The sequence below is a fragment of the Ornithorhynchus anatinus genome, chromosome 16, assembly GCF_004115215.2.
Source record: "Ornithorhynchus anatinus isolate Pmale09 chromosome 16, mOrnAna1.pri.v4, whole genome shotgun sequence".
Taxonomy (NCBI): domain Eukaryota; kingdom Metazoa; phylum Chordata; class Mammalia; order Monotremata; family Ornithorhynchidae; genus Ornithorhynchus; species Ornithorhynchus anatinus.
In genome coordinates, this window is record NC_041743.1 from 2,901,525 (window position 1) to 2,920,615 (window position 19,091).

Consider the following 19,091-nt stretch of genomic DNA (forward strand, 5'->3'; position numbering starts at 1 on the left):
GTTTGTACCTCGGTTTCTCCACCGATCCGAAGTGAGAGGGTGTCTCCGCCCCTTGGGAGGTAATCGGGGGCTCCCCGAATCAGTTTCCCCCCTTCTTTTGGCAGCAGACTGTCTCAGGGTCGATCTGACCAGCTCAGAAACCCAACCCCCTCACCGCCTCCCTCAGCCCCAACCACAGCCTGCTTTCCGGTCAGATCTCGCCTCCTCGGCAAGATAGTCTGGGCCATGGAAGACCCCCCTTCCCAGAGACCTCTCCCTCCATTCTGGCTCTTGCCAGATCCCCCTCCTCATCCCAACACCTTACCCCTCTTTCCAGGCTCCCGGTGGCAGTTCCAGTGGAAAGTGGCCTAGTGAAAAGTGCCTGGGCCTGGGACTCAAAAGGACCTGGGTTCTAATCCCTGCTCTGCCCCTTGTCTGCTAGGTGACCTTAAGCAAGTCACTTCACTTCTCTGCGCCCCGGTTACCTCATCTGTAAAATGGGGATTAAGACTGTGAACCCTATGTGGCACAGGGATTATATCCAACCCAATTATCTTGTGTCTACCCCAGTGCTTAGTCCAGTGCCCGGCACATAGTAAGCTCTTACCAAATACCACAGTTATTATTATTGCCACTCTCCAGCTTGTGCTCCCAAGCCCAGATTGTTTCTGGAACTGATTTCCCTGCAGGAAATCCTGGGAAATGGTCACCCAGAACTTCCATAAATGTATTTATTTATATCCACGGCTGTCTCCCCGCCTCCAGACTGTAAACTCACTGTGGGCAGGGAATGTGTCTGTTTACAGTTCTATTCTGCTCTTCTAAGCGGTTAGTTCAGCACTCTACACATAGTAAGCGCCCAATAAATACCACTGAATGAATGAATGAATGAATGTAAGCCCGCTAGCCAGAGTCCCCGCTCTGCTCCTGGCCTGCTGTGGGTCCTAGGCCCAGCCACTGAACCTCTCTGCGCCTCCGTTTCCTCGCCCGTAAAATGGGGATAAGAGGGACCGTGAGCTCCATTTGGGACAGGGACCCGAGTCTGGTCTCGAAACCTTGCGTCTACACCATTTAGGCTCCGGGCGGGGCCAAGATCTCATCTATGATTTTATCATTTTTTTATTCATTTGGCTTTTTCTGTGGCAAGTGAAAAAATAATTCAAACTGATTCTTTGTACAGAGGGTTTGGCCGGAGGGTTCCCCCTCCACACTCTCCCACCATCGTGGAGGACCTCCAACCTGTACAAAACTTTACCTCGAAGGTCTCGGGTGCGGGAAGAGGCTTCTCGACTGAAGGCAGGCAGCCACAGTGGGTTGGGAACGAGGGGTTGGGGGGAGAAGACGGGGAGGAAGCCCCAGGGCCTTACGCTGGGTATTTCTCCTCCCGGAGCACCGCGCCGCCGTTGTCGGGCGGTGGACCCAGTGGACCCCAGGGGGTGGGAGAGAGTCGGGGGGGACGGGACAGGAAAGGGTGGGGTGCAGGCAGGTGACACGGGCGGTGGGCAGTCGGGTGACCTGGAGAGGGAAGGGGTAACGGACAATCAGGTGACCTGGAGCGGTGGGGGGGAGGGCATTGACCTGGAATGTGAAGGGACAGTGGGTAATCAAGCGATCTGGAGTGGGAAGGGGCAGTGGGGAGTCAGGTGATGTGGAGCGGGAAGGGATGGAGGACAGTCAGGTGACCTGGAGCGGGAAGGGGAAGGAGACGATCAGGTGAACCGAAGCGGGAAAGGGCAACAGACAATCAGGTGACCTGAAGCGGGAAGGGATGGAGGGTAGACAGGTGACCCGGCGTGGGAAAGGGCAACAGACAATCAGGCGACCTGGAGCGGGAAGGGATGGAGGGCAGTCAGGTGACCTGGAGCGGGAAGGGACGGTGGGCAATCAGGTGGCCTGGAGGGGGAAGGGACAGCGGAGGAGGAAGGGATGGAGGGCAGTCAGATGGCCTGGAGGGGGAAGGGGCATCGGCGGCGAGTCAGGTGAGGCGGAGCGGGGTCTCCAGCATCTCCATGAGGAAGGTGTCGATGGGCGTGTCGCCGATGAGCTTGAAGAAGAACAGGTGCTCCAGGCACTTGAGGCCGATGGAGCGCAGGGCCGGCAGGCGGAGCAGGAGCTTGGCAAACCTGAAGGCGGGAGTCGGATTGGAGCCGTCGGGGTCAGGGGGTCGGGACCCTCCCGAATCCCAGCTCTCCGGCCACTGCCGGGGTCATCGGTCCCTCCGCGGGGTCTCTCCCTCAGCCCCCACGCCCACCGTCGTCCCCCGCCACCTTTCGTCTCGACGACCCTCGAGTCCCGAGCCCACCCGGGGCAGACCCCGGTCTGTCCAGGCCCTTAAAGACCGTAAGCCCGTCGTGGACGGGGAATGCCTACTGCCTGTCTGTTTTATTCTGTCTCGTTGTCTGTCTCCCCCCTTCTAGACCGTGAACCCGTCACTGGGTAGGGATTGTCTCTATCCGTTGCCAAATTGTACTTTCCAAGCGCTTAATACAGTGCTCTGCACACAGTAAGCGCTCAATAAATACGACTGAATGAATGAATATGTCTGTTACTGTTACATCGGACTCTGTCAAGCGCTTAGTACAGTCCTCTGCACACAGTAAGCACGAGTAAATGACTGACCACAAATGACTTAAAGCTGGAAAGGTGGAGAATTGGAGAGCCTGAGGCCAGGGTTGCTTCTCCCTCTCATTCATTCATTCAATCGTATTTATTGAGCGCTTTCTGTGTGCAGAGCACTGTACTGAGCACTTGGAAAGCTCTCCTTGGACGAGGACAAAGATGACCGACCCCCACCGTCTACTGCATGTCCTCATCGCCGATATTTATTCCCTAATGTGTGCTGAACTCCCTACGCTATTGGTACTGACCGTGTTCACAACACAGTACTGGACGCCTAATGCATAAGGAGTGTCAAACTAGACTCCAAGTGTATACAGTTTTTTTTCGCTCTTATAAATGATATTTCTTAGACGCTTACTATGTGTCTGGCACTGTATTAAGCGCTGGGTTAGATATGAGCTAATCAGGTTAGACACAGTCCCCATCCCACGTGGGGCTCAGAGTCTTAATTCCCATTTTACTGATGTGCCTGTTTTATTGTTTTACTGACTCTCCTGAGCGCCTAGTACAGTAGTCTGCACTCAGTAAGCGCTCAGTAAATTCAGTTGACTGACTGACTGAGTGCCTGAGGTGACTGAGGCACAGAGAAGTTAAGTGATGATAACAATAATAATAATAATAATAATTGTGGTATGAATTAAGCATTTACTTTGTTCCAGGCACTGTACTAAGCGCTGGGGTGCAGACAAGCAGATCAAGTTGGAAAAGTCCCTGTCCCACTAGGGGCTCACACTCTTGACCCCCATTTTACAGATGAGGGAACTGAGGCCCAGAGAAGTGAAGCGACTTGCCCAAGGTCACACAGCAGCAGACATGCGGCGGAGCCGGATTTAGAACCCAGATCCTTTAACTACCAGGACCGTTGTCTTTTCTCTCCATACGGATTATTATGAGTATTCATTGATACATGCATTCAATCGTATTTATTGAGTGCTTACTGTTTGCAAAGCACTGTCCTAAGCGTTTGGGAGAGGACAATAAAACAGCAGACATTTTCAAGGAAGCGGCATGGAGTAATGGATAGAGCCCGGGCCTGGGAGTCAGAAGGTCATGGGTTCTAATCCCGGCTCCGCCACTTGTCTGCTGTGTGACCTTAGGCAAGTCACGTCACTTCTCTGTGCCTCAGTTCCCTCCTCTGTAAAATCGGGAATAAGACTGTGAGCCCCATGTGGGAGAGGGACTGTGTCCAATCCAATTTGAGGGTATCCACACCAGTGCTTAAAACAGTGCTTGGCATATAGTAAGTGCTTACCATAATTATTATTATTGTTCCCTTTCCACAGCGAGCTCACGTTATATATCTAATTCTATTTATTTATATTGATGCCCGTAGACTTGTTTTGATCCCTTCTAGACCACGAGCAGCGTGGCTCAGGGGAAAGAGCCCGGGCTTGGGAGTCAGAGGTCGTGGGTTCGAATCCCAGCTCTGCCACTTGTCAGCTGTGGGACTGTGGGCAAGTCACTTCACTTCCCTGTGTCTCGGTTCCCTTATCTGTAAAATGGGGATGAAGACTGTGAGCCTCACGTGGGACAACCTGATGACCCTGTATCTACCCCGGCGCTTAGAACAGTGCTCTGCAAGTACTAAGCCCTCAACAAATACCAACATTATTAGTATTATTATTATGAGCCTGTTGTGGGCAGGGACTGTCTCTATTGCTGAATTGTACTTTCCAAGCGCGTACTACAGTGCTCTGCACACAGTAAGCCCTCCATAAATACGATTTAATGAAGGAAGGAACATTATTACTTTTTATTATTATTGTTATTATTATTATTATTAGCTGCCGCTGGGTGAAGTTCCCTCGATGGCCGCAGAGGGGCGACGCTGCATCGCCTCTAGGCTCGGCTCTCCAGCCCCGCCCGCAGGGGAGGTGGGTGGGTGGGGAGGGGGGATAATAATAATATTATTAATAATGGTATGTGTTAAGTGCTTACTATGTGCAAAGCACTGTTCTAAGCGCTGGGAGATACAAGGTGATCAGGTTGTCCCCCGTGGGGCTCCCAGTCTTCGTCCCCATTTTCCAGATGAGGTCACTGAGGCACAGAGAAGTGAAGTGACTCGTCCCAAGTCACACAGCTGGCAAGCGGCAGAGCCGGGATTGGAACCCACGACCTCTGACTCCCAAGCCCGGGCTCTTTCCACTGAGCCCCGCTGCTTCTCATGAGGATGGGAGGGAGGGGACCCTCCCTCTCCCCGTCTGGGGGTCCCTCTGGCCACTTTGGGGACCCCCTCCCCATTTCCCTGAGCATCAGCTGTGGACGCTGGACGGTGCCAGACCCCTCTTTGCGGGTGCGGCGGTGTCTGCCGTGTGACTTTGGGTAAGTCGTTTCCCCTTCTCTGGGCCTCAGTCCCCTCATCTGTAAAATGGGGATTAAGAAGGTGAACCTCGTGTGGGACAGAGACTGGGCCCGACCTGATTAACTTGCGCTTAGAACAGTGCTTGGCACAGAGTAAGCATATTTCTGCTGCGTGACCTTGGACAAGTCACTTAGCTACTCTGGGCCTCAGTTCCCTCATCTGTAAAATGGGGAGGAAGACTGGGAGCCCCTCATGGGACAGCCTGATTACCTTGTATCTACCCCCGTGCTTAGAACAGTGCTTGGCACATAGTAAGCGCTTAACAAATACCATCATCATTATTTTTATTATTATAACTCTCACCGGCCCGGCTGGCTGGGGTATTTCTGCTTGGTGTATCCTTCGAGCGTAGCGTAAACTTTCTCCCTCAGGGACTCCACCTCCAAGGGGCTGGACAGGCCTTTAGCGTCTGAAAGAGAGGAGGCCGGGAGGCTGGAACATCATCATGTGGCAGTGTGGCCTCGTGAATAGAGCCTTGTCCTGGGTTCTAATCCCGGCCCCGCCCCTTGTCTGCTGGGTGACCTCGGGCAAGTCACGCCGCTTCTCGGAGCCTCACTTCCCTCACCTGGAAAATGGGGGTTAAGATTGCGAGCCTCAAAAGGGACCGCGTCCGACCTGATTAGCTTGTATCTCCCCCAGCACTTAGTACAGTGTCTGGCGCGTAGTAAACGCTTGACAGATCCCACAGTTATGCTTAGATTTTATCTACCCCAGCATTTAATACAGTGCCCGGCACACAGTAAGGGCTTAACAAATGCCATAAAAAATAAAAAAAGAAAATCAGGTCGGTCGCAGTCCCTGTCCCACAGTGGGCTCGCGGTCTCAGATGAGGGAACTGAGGCCCAGAGAAGTGAAGCGACTCGCCCAGGGTCCCTCAGTAGAGAAGTGGCGGAGCCGGGATTAGAACCCAGGTCCTCGTGGCGCCCAAGGCTCTAGCCACTAGCCCACACTGCTGTTATTATTATCACCGTTATATTATCGATTCACATTAATGTCTGTCTCCCCCTCCAGACTGTGAGCTCACGACGGGCAGGAAAAATGTCTGTTACTGTTTATTGAACAGAACCCTCTCCCAAGCGCTTAGTGCAGTGCTCTGCACACAGTAAGCACTGAATAAATCCGACAGACGGATTGAATGCTTCCCTCTGCTTCTCTTCTCAGCAGGGCCGCGACGAGGTGCAGGCCCAAGGGAAGCGGAGCCTTGGGGGTGGAGGGGCCCCGACGGGTCACGATGCGACTTTTACCCGGGTTAAAGAGCACGATGGCTCGGAGACACCCCAGCTCCGACTTATCCATCCTCATGCCCTTCATCTTGGACACCAGCTCCGTCAGGACCCTGTTTGGGGCGGGAAGTAATAAAATCAGATTATCAGAGAGACACCCCCCCCCCGCCCCTTCCTCCCCTCCTGGCTGGGACCAAGACCCCTCAGGGCCAGAGAGGGTTCTTGGATATTTCCCCCCGTGACCCCCGTTCTGTCCACCCCACAGACTCTACTTGGCTGGAGCTGATAACTGGGGCAGAAAAGATTTTGGGATATTCCCCCCCCCATGACCCAGGTACTAAAGAACCAACAAACTCCTTTTGGCCGGGGCACGCTTACCTCGAGCAAGTCACTTAAATTCCCTGAGCCTCAACTTCCTCATCTGGGAAATGGGCATTCAATATCTGCTCTCCCTCCCTGTGAGACCCATGTGAGACAGGGACCGTGTCCCCCCCCCCGTTTAGCTTATTCCTTCCCCAGCACAGTGCTCAGCACATAGTAAACTCGTCATGGGCAGGAATGTGTCTGTTGTTATAGTGTACTCTCCCAAGCGCTTTGTACAGTACTTTGCGCACAGTAAGTGCTCAATACGTTCGATCGATTGATTAACAGATATCACCGGTATTATGAATAATTGTATTTGTTAAGTGCCTACTGTGCGCCGGGCACTATACTAAGCGCTGGGATGGATACGTGGAAATGGGGTGTGACCTTGGGCAAGTCGCTTAACCGCTCCGCACCTCCCTTTCCTTGCCGGCAAAAGGAAGCGGTACGGCTTAGTGGATAGAGCACGGGCTTGGGTGTCAGAAGGACCTGGGTTCTAATCCCACCAAGGCCACATGTCTTCTGTGTGACCTTGGGCAACCCACTTCACTTCTCTGGGCCTCAGTTCCCTCATCTGTAAAATGGGGATGAAGAGTGTGAGCCCCACATGGGACAGGGACTGTGGCCAACCCTTGCATCTACCCCAGTGCTTAGTGCATAGTAAGGGCTTAGCAAGTACCGTTATTTTTATTATTATTATTAGAAGATCTCGGCTCCTCCCTACCCTACTGTTCTCCTGGGGGGGCGGGCGGCGGGTGCCAGGCTCCGGTGCCCATGAGGGATGGGGGGTGGCGGAGGGGGTGAAATACCTGTCGAAGATGGAGCCGACGCCGGCGCTGTGAGCACTGTTGCGATGCACGTGCAGGCCGGTGGCCAGGAGGATGCCGTCCTGCACAAACACCGAGCGGTGGGAGAAGGAGGCGATCAGGAGTTCATTCCAGCCTGGAAGGGCGAGAAGCGAGGGATTCTGAGAGGGTGACCCCGACCCCTTCCGCCTCAGAGGAGCCCCAACGCGTTTCCCTCTCCAATGGTATGGAAATCGTTATTATTAATAACACTAATAATAATAATGGTATTTGTTAAGCGCTTACTATGTACCAGGCACTGTTCTAAGCGCTGGGGTAGGTACAAGGTAATCAGTTTGTCCCACATGGGGCTCCCAGTCTTCATCCCCATTTGACAGATGAGGGAACTGAGGCCCAGAGAAGTGAAGTGGCTTGCCCAAGGTCACACAGCAGACAAGTGGCAGAGCTGGGATTAGAACCCTCATCCTCTGACTCTGAGCACTAGCTCCCTTCCCAGCAGCATTGAGACCCCAGGGTCCAAGGGCTGTAGCCACTAGACCACACTGCTATTATTATTATCATCATTATATTGATTGTTTATTCGCATTATTAAGAAAGGAGAAGAAAGATGAAAGGAGAAAAGGAGTCAAAGGAAGGAGAAGAAAAGAGACGCAGGAAGGAGAAGAAGAAAGGAGGAGGGAGAAGAAAGGAGAAGAAGAAAGGAGAAGGGAGAAGGAGGAGGGAGAAAAGAGAAGGAAGAAGGAGGAGGGAGAAAAGAGAAGGGAGGAGGAGGGAGAAAAAAGGAGAAGAAAGGAGGGAGAGGAGGCAGAGGGAGGAGGGAAAAGAAAGGAGAAAGGAGGAGGGAGAGGAGGGAAAAGAAAGGAGAAGAAGAAAGGAGGAGGGAGGAGAAAGGAGAAGAAGGAAGAAGAGGGAAAAGAAGAAGAGGGGGAAAATGGAAGAAGAGAGAGAAGAAGAGGGGGAAAAGAGAGAAGGGGGGAAAACAGAGAAGAAGAGAGAGAAGAAGAGGGGGGAAAGGGAGAAGAAGAGAGAGAAGAAGAGGGGGAAAAGGGAGAAGAAGAGAGAGAAGAAGGGAAAGAAGAAGAAAGGAGGAGAAGGAGGAGGAAAAGGAGGAGAAGAAGAAGAAAGAAGAAGAACCAATTACCCACGCTCCCTTTTCCCAGGGAAGTAATGAAGGTGACCCCTTCCATCTTCCTTGCCTCCATCTTTCCCTAGCGAAGGCCAAGAGTCCTTGCTCCACAGGTTCACGACCTCGTGGCACAGCCTCCGGACCCCGCTCCAAAATGGCAGCCCCGGGCGGGGAGAGGTCCGGGGACCAAAGCGGGGAAAGGGACTCACCGGCCCGGAGCAGAATGACCTGGTCCTCCAGGGCCAGGTCGGAGAAGTGGGGGATCCGCTTGGCCCATTCCACCAGAGTGAAGAGCTGCTTGTCGGCCGCGTGGCAGATGTTGGTGACGGGGTCGTTGGTCTGGCGGCGGATCCGAGGGAAGGGACCCGAGAGAGGGAGAGAGGCGGAGGGGGTCCATCACATCGCTTCAGAACTCCCTTCTAGTCCGCGAGCTCGTCGTGAGCGGGGCATGTGGTAATAATTATTATGGCCTTTGTTAAGTGCTTACTATGGGCCAGGCCCCGTACCGAGCGCCAGGGTGGATACTGGAAAATCGGGTCGGACCCGATCCCCGTCCCACATGGGGCTCACAGTCTCAAGCCCCGCTTTTCAGGTGAGGAAACGGGGCCCGACTAGTGAAGTGACTTCGCCGAGGTCCCCCGGCAGACAGGTGGGGAGCTGGGATTAGAACCCGTGACCGCCTGACTCCCAGGCCCGGGCTCTAGCGACCACGTCATGCTGCTTCCCGGAATGTGTCCATTTATTGTCCCATTGCATTCTCCCAAGGGCTTAGTGCAGCGCTCTGCGCACGGTAAGCACGACCGAATTAATAAATGCGTGAAGGAAAATCCCGGCCCCTCAGCTTTCTCGGATCTCCCCGGGGCTCTAGGGAGGCAGTGCTCACTCTGGGCAGTCCCTGAGGAGTCTAGGAGATATCTCGACGTCCCTCACATCACTGGGGGGTGGCCCAGTGGTAGAACGCTCCTCGGGGGCGACCTCTGACCCCTCCGCTTCGGTTCAGAGATGTCCCGGCGTTCCCTCTGCCCCCCAGCTCCCTCCTCCTTCTTCTCCTTTCTTCTCTTTCCTCCTTTTCCCTCCTCCTTTCTTCTCCCTCCTCCTTTCTCCTCTCTTTTCTTTCTGGACTGACCTTCCTGGGGGTAGAGAGAGAGGGAAAATCTTTCCAGTGAAAAGTTGGGAACCGGGAGGAGAAATTCCTACCGGGATAAACTTGAGTCCGTGACCCCCTCAAACATTTACATCCGATATCCTCATCCTCCGCCGCTTCCCCTACCTGCCGTTTGTTTTGATGTTTGTCTCATTCATTCGATCGTGTTTATTGAGCGCTTACTGTGTGCAGAGCACTGTACTAAGCGCTTGGAAAGTACAATTGGGCAACGGAGACTCCCGATCGCATCTGCCAACTCTGTTATATTCTCCGAAGCGCTCAGCACAGTGCTCTACACGCAGGAGACTGTAAGCTCCTTCAGGGCAGGGGTTGTTTCTACTCACTCTATTGAAATAATAATAATGGCATCTGTTAAGTGCTTACTGGACGCCAAGCACTGTACTAAGCGCTGGGGTAGATACAGGAATAATGAGGTTGGATACAGTCCCCGCCCCACACGGGGCTCCTTTGAAAGACTAAAGATTCCACACAGAGTAAGCGCCTAATAAATAACACCAAATTATTAACTGATTTATTGATAGGGATCCCGTGGCCCAGTGGCAAGAGCCCGGGCTTGGGAGTCAGAGGTCTTGGGTTCTAATCCCGGCTCCGTCACCCGTCAGCTGTGTGGCCTTGGGCGAGACACTTCACTTCTCTGTGCCTCAGTTACCTCATCTGGAAAATGGGGATTAAAAGCGTGAGCCCCACATGGGACAACCTCATCGCCTCGTATCAACCTCAGAGTTTAGAGTAGTGCGTGACATATAGTAAGTGCTTAACAAATAATTATCATTATTTGCTTTTGTTTTAATGAGATGTTCATCCCCTCGATTCTATTTATTGCTATTGTTCTCGTCTGTCCGTCTCCCCCGATTAGACCGTAAGCCCGTCAAAGGGCAGGGACCGTCTCTATCTGTTACCGATTTGTCCATTCCAAGCGCTGAGTCCAGTGCTCTGCACATAGTAGATAGAAGATAATCAAGTCAGAAACAGTCCCTGTCTCATATGGGTCTCACTGTCTGAATAGGAGGGAGAAAAGGTATTGAATCCCTATTTTATAGATGAGAAAACTGACTCACAGGAACATGTCTACCATTTCTGTGATACTGTACTCTCCTGAGTGCTTAGTACAGTGCTCCGCGTGCAGTAAGGGCTTAATAAATAGCACTGATGATGATGATGAAGTGATTTGCTCAAGGTCACATAATAGGCAATTGACCCATCTGGGATTAGATCCCAGGTCCTCTGACTCCCAGGCCTGTGCTCTTTCCACTAGGCCATGCTGCTTCAGTTTTCATGTGGCGTGCTAGAACCATGTAGATCCAATCATCATTTTCATTACTATCATTATCCTAAGCTGCAAGGATCAGTTGTGCTGAGGCTAACTGGGCCCTGGTAGTTGTGGGAAGAGCCCTTAGCTCTTTTAGGGAGGGCTGAGACTGACCAGGTCTCTGAATGGGCACTTCACTGGACTGGAGACAAACTTCCATTCATCAAGTATCCTTGCTCCAATTCCTTTCCTCCATCCACTCAATTGTCCTGGAACTGCAGTTTCACTTGGCATTGGAAAAGGACCTATGCTTTCTGTGCCTAAACATCTCAATCCTGTGGAAATTAAGTGATGATGTTTGGTATTGATTATGCCTCTTGTGTATGCAGAGCCCTGTCTTGGGACTCACAGAGCACTATCTTGGGGAAAAAAAAACAGTAAAAGGAGAAATCCGGTCCCTGCTCTGAGGTTGCTGGCAGTCTAATGCGAAAGACACATCAGGATGAATGGATGAAAATACAGAGTTAAGGTAATTTGTAGATAGGAGTAATAACCACAGAGGAGAAATTAATGGACAAACAACTAACAGATAAAATGGTGTTAGAGTCCTGACGTCACTAAGGGGAGAGATAAATAGCATCATTGGAGAAGGGGAGAAGGGGCCCTACAATTCTGGTGTCAGAGAAGCAGCGTGGCTCAGTGGAAAGAGCACGGGCTTTGGAATCAGAGGTCATGAGTTTGAATCCCGGCTCGGCCACTCGTCAGCTGTGTGACTTTGGGCAAGTCACTTCACTTCTCGGTGCCTCAGTTACCTCATCTGTAAAATGAGGATTAAGACTGTGAGCCCCACGTGGGACCACCTGATTCCCGTGTCTACCCCAGCGCTTAGAACAGTGCTCGGCACATAGTAAGCACTTAACAAATACCAACATTATTATTATTATTAGTAGTAAGCGCTCAATAAATACTATTGAATGAATGAATATTATTATTCTCTGTGCCTCAGTTACCTCATCTGTCAAATGAGGATTAATAATAATGTTGGTATTTGTTAAGCGCTTACTATGTGCCGAGCACTGTTCTAAGCGCTGGGGTAACGCTGCGAGCCCCAAGCGGGACAGGGACTGTGTCCGACCTGATGACCTTTTATCTACCCCAGCGCTTAGAACAGGGGCTTTGGAGTCAGGGCTCGGGCTTTGGAGTCAGGGCTCATGAGTTCGAATCCCAGCTCTGCCACTTGTCGGCTGTGTGACTGTGGGCAAGTCACTTAACTTCTCTGTGCCTCAGTTCCCTCATCTGTAAAATGGGGATGAAGACTGTGAGCCCCACGTGGGACAACCTGATTACGTTGGATCTACCCCAGCGCTTAGAACAGTGCTCGGCACATAGTAAGCGCTTAACAAATAACATAATTATTTCTATTATTATTGATCGGTTGGTTGATTGATGAACTCCCGGCTCTCGTGACAGGAAATTGCCCTCACTGGCTCCCAGCAGAGCAGTCCAGGGGATGCTGGAAGAGACAAGGACTGGGTGCTCCTCTCCCACCCCCATCCCACCGCCCCCGGCCGGGCCCCCGCTGACCGAATTCTGGGGATTCTGATCCCGGTCCGTCTCCGGCTCCATCTTGGGCTCGACGGCCAGCTCTGCTTCCAGGATCCTCTCCACCGGCATGTCCTCGTGGCCGGTGCCCGTGGGCTCCGCTCCGGGCTCCCGGCTCCGCTGCCTCTCCTCCTGCACCGCTGGGCCCAGAGACACGTGACGGGGTCAGTGTCCAGGACCACCAGGGAGGGCAGGGGGCCGGGGGAGGACGCTGGAGGTGCGAGGGGTCACCGGGGTTTTAAATGCCAGCCTCGCCCTCTCCCCGTGAGCCCCGAGAAGGACGATGCTGAAAGAGCCCGGGTTTGGGAGTCAGAGGTCATGGTTCGACTCCCGGCTCTGCCGCTTGTCAGCTGTGTGACTGTGGGCGAGTCACTTCACTTCTCTGGGCCTCAGTGACCTCATCTGTAAAATGGGGATTAACTGTGAGCCTCACGTGGGACGACCCGATTACCCTGTATCTACCCCAGCGCTTAGAACAGTGCTCTGCACATAGTAAGCGCTTAACAAATACCAACATTATCAAAGAGTCTAGTCCAGCAGGTCCCCATGAGGCTCCTGGTTTGACTGACCCGGGACGCCCTGTCTCTCCCTCCAGACGATCAGCTCGTTGTGGGCAGGGAACGTATCTGTTTGATCGTTCTATAGGACTCTCCCCAGCGCTTAGTACAGTGCTCTGCACACAGTAAGCGCTCAAAAATTACCACGACTGACTGGCTGGCGGCCCAAAGTCTGGGGCCCGGAGTGGGGCCTTCAGCCTCAGGTCACCCAGGACCCTCCCCGGGAACCAAACCCCAGCTCGACCCCGGCCCGCTGCGCGGCCTCGAATGAGCCCCTTACCCTCTCTGGACCTCAGTCTCCTCATCTGTGCGAAGGGGATCTCCCCTCTCTCCGCCGTTCTCTTTTCCCCAAGGGACTGGGTCCAGTTACCTCGTAACTACCCCAGGGTTTAGCCCAGTGCTTGGCACAAAGTCCGCACTTGACACACGCCACCGTAATCGATAATATAGTCCTCTAGACCGTAAGCTCGTTATGGGCAGGGAACCCAGTTGGCAGACGTTGGGCGGGTGTCTAAATAGAACTCCTGATACGGGAGATTCCAGGTGTGTGTGTGTATGTGTATGCCTTAGGTACACGTGAAGGGCAGATGCCCCGGACGAGGTACACGTGAATGGCGTGTGTCTCCCGTGCACTTTATAGGTGAACGGCATATGCCCGGGGTGAGATAACGGTGAATGGCGTGTGTGTGCCTTGCAAGCTATAGGTGAACCACATGTGCCCCGTGTGAGGTGTAGGTGAACGCTGTGTGCTCCTTAATAATAATAGTTAATAATTATGGTATTTGTTAAGCGCTTACTGTTCTAAGCACTGAGGTAGATCCAAGATAATCGGGTTGCCCACCGTCCCTGTCCCGCACGGGGCTCCCAGTCTTCATCCCCATTTTACAGATGAGAGAACCGAGGCCCGGAGAAGTGAAGTGACCTGCCCATGGTCACGCAGCAGCCAAGTGGCGGCGCCGGGCTTAGAAACCGTGACCTTCCGACTCCCAAGGCCGGGCTCCGCCCACCGGGCCGCGCCGCTCGGGGCGACCCACGCGAGGTACAGGCGAATGGCACGTGCCCCATGCAGGTGAAGGCCCCGCGTCCCGGGCGAGGGACGGGTGAGCGTCACGCGCCCCGTGGGAGGTCCGGGGGGGGCGCAGGGCGCGGGTGCGTGAGTGCACGCGTGTGCGCGGGGTACGCGTCCGAGCCCCCTCACCCTCACGCTTCATGCCCTTGCTCAGGCACTTGTGGTAACGGCAGAACTGGCAGCGATTGCGCTGGCGCCGGTCGATGAAGCAGTCCTTGCTGTCCCGGCACGTGTACACCAGGTCCTTCCGGATGGTACGCTTGAAGAACCCCTTGCAGCCTTCACAGCTGTGCACCCCATAATGCTTCCCTGGACCCCCCAGGAGCAGGAGGAAAGGAAGGGGGAGACCCCCGTCAGGGCACCCCCCCCGGCCTAGGCCCGCCGCCATCCTGACCGAGGCCGGGGAGGGGGAGCCCGGCAATCCGCGGGTGGCGGGGCAGGCGGGCGGGCAGAGGTGGCTCCTGGTGGGCAGGGAATGTGACCGCCGACTCTGTCGTATTATACTCCGGCGCTTGGCACATAGTAAGCGCTTAACCAATATCGTCGTTATTATTATTACTCTCCCAAGCGCTTAGTATGGTGCTCTGCACACAGTAAGCGCTTAATAAATACCACTGACTGAGGAGGAGAAGGAGGTAGAGGAAAAGGAGGAGGAGGAAATGGAGGAGGAGGAGGAGGTAAAGAAGGAGGAGGAAATGGAGGAGGAGGAAGTAGAAGAGGAGGAGAACAGAAGAGGAAAAGGTCCCCACCTCCCCTGCCTCCCAAGCCCATGCACTTTCCACTAGGCCAACCTGCTTCTCTAAGAAACACGATTAGACACTCGAACCCACAACCCTTGAATGCCTTCCTCAACGCTAGAAATCCATCGCACTATCCCTCGCACCACAGGGCCAGAAGCGGTCCCCTGGTGGGTTTCCCGGGGTGTGGTCTGAGAACCGGAAGGGTGCGGGGAGCTCCGTCACCTGAGGCTCTGTCGCCGCAGATGGCACAGATGTGCTTAGCCAGGAGGCCCGGGCTGGCGGACGGGCAGCTCACCGGCCCCAGGCCGGACAGTCCCGGCGAAGGCTTCACGTCCTCCGACCCGCCAGTCCCGCTCTGCGGGAGAGGAGCGGGTCAGGGGCCGGGGCCGGGGCGGGAGGGGAGTTGGGGGGCGTCGGGGGGAGGGGACGCAGTGCCCGGGAGGAGTCCCCCGGCCAGGGATCCGGAGACAGAGCGCCAGGCGACCACCCCCAGCCCCGGAATTCCAACCAACTCAACCAGTGAGTACAGAGCCCTCCCATCTCCACTCGGGGCTCGGGCGCTACTAGAGCCTGAGTATTCACGGCCCATCCGAAGGCCGTGAGACGTCCAGCCAGAGAGGACGGAGCTCACAACTTCCCCAGAGCGGGTGGAGAGGCCGGAGAGATGACGGGGGGGACCCTGACCCTTCCCGAGGGGACCGCCCCCCAACCCTGACCCGCCGGGGGAGGGGGACGCCCCCACAGCACCTACTGGAGCCTCGATGAAGCCAGGGAGGACGTCCGTGGGTCTTCCCGGGGTCAGTACCGTCTCCGGGATCGAGGACGTTGAGCTGGCGGGGGCTGAAGAATCTGGAAAGAGAAGGGGGTGTCGGGGATGGGGAGGAGAGGAGGACGCCCCCCAGAATATAAACGTGTTGCCCCCTCCCACCTCACCTCGCTCATCTCTTACTCCAGCCCAGCCCGCACACTCCGCTCCTCTAGCGCCAGCTTGCTCACCGTGCCCCGGTCGAACCCCTTCCCCTTCCATAGCCGCCGCACCATCACTCTCCCCACCTTCGAAGCAGGATTAAGGTCACACCTCCTCCACGAGGCCTTCCCCTACTTAAGCCCCCTTTTCCTCAGCGCTCCCTTCTGCGTCGTCGACGCGCTTGGATGATAATAATAATGATGGTATTTGTTAAGCGCTCACTCTGTGCCAAGCACCGTTGTAAGCGCTGGGGGAGACGCAAGGTCATTGGGTTGTCCCATGTGGGGCTCACAGTCTTAATCCCCATTTAACAGATGAGGTCACTGAGGCATAGAGAACAATAATAATAATAATGGCATTTGTTAAGCACTTACAATGTGCAAAGCACTGTTCTAAGCCCTGGGGAGGATACGAGGTCATCGGGTTGTCCCACGTGGGGCTCACGGTCTTAATGCCCATTTTACAGATGAGGTGACCGAGGCACAGAGAAGTGAAGTGACTGGTCACACAGCTGACGAGCAGCTGAGCCGGGATTTGAACCCATGACCTCTGACTCCCAAGCCCGGGCTCTTCCCACTGAGCCACGCTACTTGCAACTGTGACCTTTGGACTTTTGATATTCTCCCCGCCCCTCGACCCCACTTGCGGACATACCTTAAAATAATTTAGGGTAAATTACCGATTTGTTCATATTAATGTCCGTCTCCCCCTCTAGACACTAAGCTCATTTGGGGCAGGGAACACGTCTGCTAATACTCTCGAATTGTCCTCTCCCAAGCGCTTAGAGCGGTGCTCTGCGTGTAATAAGTGGCCGATTATTCCCCTTGACTGATTGATTAAGCACTTGGGAGAGTATCAGAAGTAAGTTGGTGCTCAATAAATATCACTGATTGATCAATTGATAATAATAGTAATAATAATGGCATCTGTTATGCACTTACTATGTTCCGGGCACTGTACTAAGCACTGGGTGGAAACAAATGAAGTTGGACACGGTTCTTTTCCTAGAAAGGGCTCACAGTCTTCATCCCCATTTTACAGATGAGGTCACTGAGGCGCAGAAAAATGAAGCGACTTCCCCAAGGCCACACAGCAGACAGGTGGTGGAGCCGGGATTAGAACCCGTGACTTTCGACTCCCAGGCCCCTGCTCCAGCCACTTACACCACGCTGCTTCGCCCAAGCACTTTCTTTCCCCTCCAACCTGATGATCTTGTATCTCTTCCGGCGCTTGGCATGTGGTGAGTACTTGATAAATACCATCATTATAAAATAAGAGGGGGGTCCTCAGCCAAAGTGCCGGAAAAGCAGACCATTTCTCTCACCGTCCGGACTCTCGCCTGTCTGACCCTTCAGTCAGCTCCACACACACATGCACACACAAACACACAAAAGCGCACACACACACACACACCCCCCCCCCCCATGGTGGCTCCGGGCAGGGTGACGGAGCCACAAATTACAGAGGCGAAATTAGAAAAAAACAAATCGAGGAAGGGAAGCAGAAAGAGTGGAAGGAATTCCACCTCCCAAACCACCTTCCCAATTCATTCGGTCGTATTTAGTGAGCGCTTACTGTGTACAAAGCACTGTACGAAGGGCTTGGGAGAGGACAATAGAACAATACATCATTTTTGCTCCTTAGCAGGGACAGCGTACTGATGAAATCTCACTTTTCGCGTCTGCCGGGGGACGGCAGGTCCCCTCCCAGACCCTTCCTTTAGTTCCGTTCACACACACGACACATTCACACACACATATTTGTACATACTCTCCCTTGGGCCGGCCCGCTTGCTGACACACCTCCCCCCCGCACCCCAAAACGTACACCTACACGCTCACCTTTCCCTCAGACACATTCACCTTCCCGGTGTTCCCTCTCTCCTCTCTTCCGAGGACAAGCTCGCCCACACACACACACACAATCCCACCAACACCCACACTGTGCTTACAAAAATCTCGTACGAGCGGTGTGGAGCCCAGAAGTTCCTTACCCCCTCCTCAAATCGTTTCCTAAATAGCCCCTTCTCCCCTTTCCCCCCCTCCCCTCCGCTCCTTCCTCCTCCCGGCCCAGGTCGCCCCGGGGAGACCAGGCGACGGATACTCACCACCAAAACCCGCAGAAAACTTGGTCAAGCGAGGATAATTTCCAAACATGTTTAATCCTCCGCTTCGACCGTCTCTCCGGGAGGAAGGGGGAGCAAATCTCCCCCGAACTTCCAGGCGGCTGGACGGGGGCCAAGGCCTCTCCTCCTCTAGGACCGAGCCCGGACGGGAGCCGCGGCCTTCCACCTCACACCCCCGGATCCCGGGATGGCCGAGGATATCCGCGCTGCGGCTTCGATGCCGCCGGCCCCTCTGCCGCTCGCCGATCGAGACGAGGGGGGCCCCGTGTTCCCACGCTTTTCCGCTGGGGCTAATCTGTGGGAGACCGGGTCGGCGGCCCCGTCCGGACAGATCTGAGCCGGTCGACGTTTGACTGAACGGGGGTTGTCAGAGGAGGGAGGGGCGGATGATTTCAGCTCCTTCGCCTTCGGTGACACGCACGTACACACACAGACGTGCACACGTCCCCCAAAATCAATGCCGTGTTATTAAAAAGCCTTCCCTCTCCTCAACGCCTATCCATTCTCCGTCGGCGGACAATGGAGTGGCGACGGGGGAGGCCGGTAGGTATGTCACGCGGTCATTCATTCGGTCGTATTCGTCGAGCGCTCACCGGGTGCAGAACTGAGCGCTTGGGAGAGTCGGCTAGAACAATAAACAGACCCGTTCCCTGCCCACAGAGAGCTAACAGTCCAGAGGGGGAGGCTGACTGTGGTATAAATAAATTATATTCTTTTCCGCGCTCCAGGTTTCAGAGCGGGACACTGTAGTCTGTTGTGGGCAGGGAACACGGCCGCTGATTTTGGCGTGTTGAGCTCTCCCAAACTCGGCACACAGTAAGCGCTCGCTACATCTGCTGATTGATTTTGGGTAGGAAGTGGGTCTGCTGATTCGGAGGCGTTGTCCTCTCCCTATCGCTTAGTTCAGCGCTCTGCACACAGTGAGCGCGCAATTGACTGATACTAGATGAGCTTAGTGGCAAGGTGAAGTCGGGAGGGGCTGGGCTTTGGAGGGGTCCTTTTTTTGACCCCCGCCCGGACACCTGAGGGCACAGCTGACCGGAGATGCCACTGCTGGGGGATGAGGCCGGAAACCGGTCCCGCCACAGCTCGGCGCCGGTTCTGAGGGGTTCCCCCGGGGATCTCCTCCCCGGCTCGGG

General features: G+C 54.5%; 1 protein-coding gene across 1 annotated transcript; it reads right to left on the bottom strand.

The window, feature by feature from the left end:
- Positions 1–1,073: 1,073 nt before the first annotated feature.
- On the bottom strand, positions 1,074–18,470 carry RXRG (retinoid X receptor gamma). Its single transcript, XM_029080438.2, has 10 exons — positions 17,935–18,470; positions 15,612–15,709; positions 15,083–15,215; positions 14,250–14,429; positions 12,477–12,634; positions 8,688–8,817; positions 7,356–7,488; positions 6,205–6,296; positions 5,264–5,369; positions 1,074–2,102 (listed from the first exon to the last, which is right to left on the bottom strand). The coding sequence occupies exons 1-10, from the start codon at positions 17,981–17,983 to the stop codon at positions 1,955–1,957; spliced, it is 1,227 nt and encodes a 408-aa protein (XP_028936271.1). The 5' UTR covers positions 17,984–18,470; the 3' UTR covers positions 1,074–1,954.
- Between the last annotated feature and the right edge of the window lie 621 nt (positions 18,471–19,091).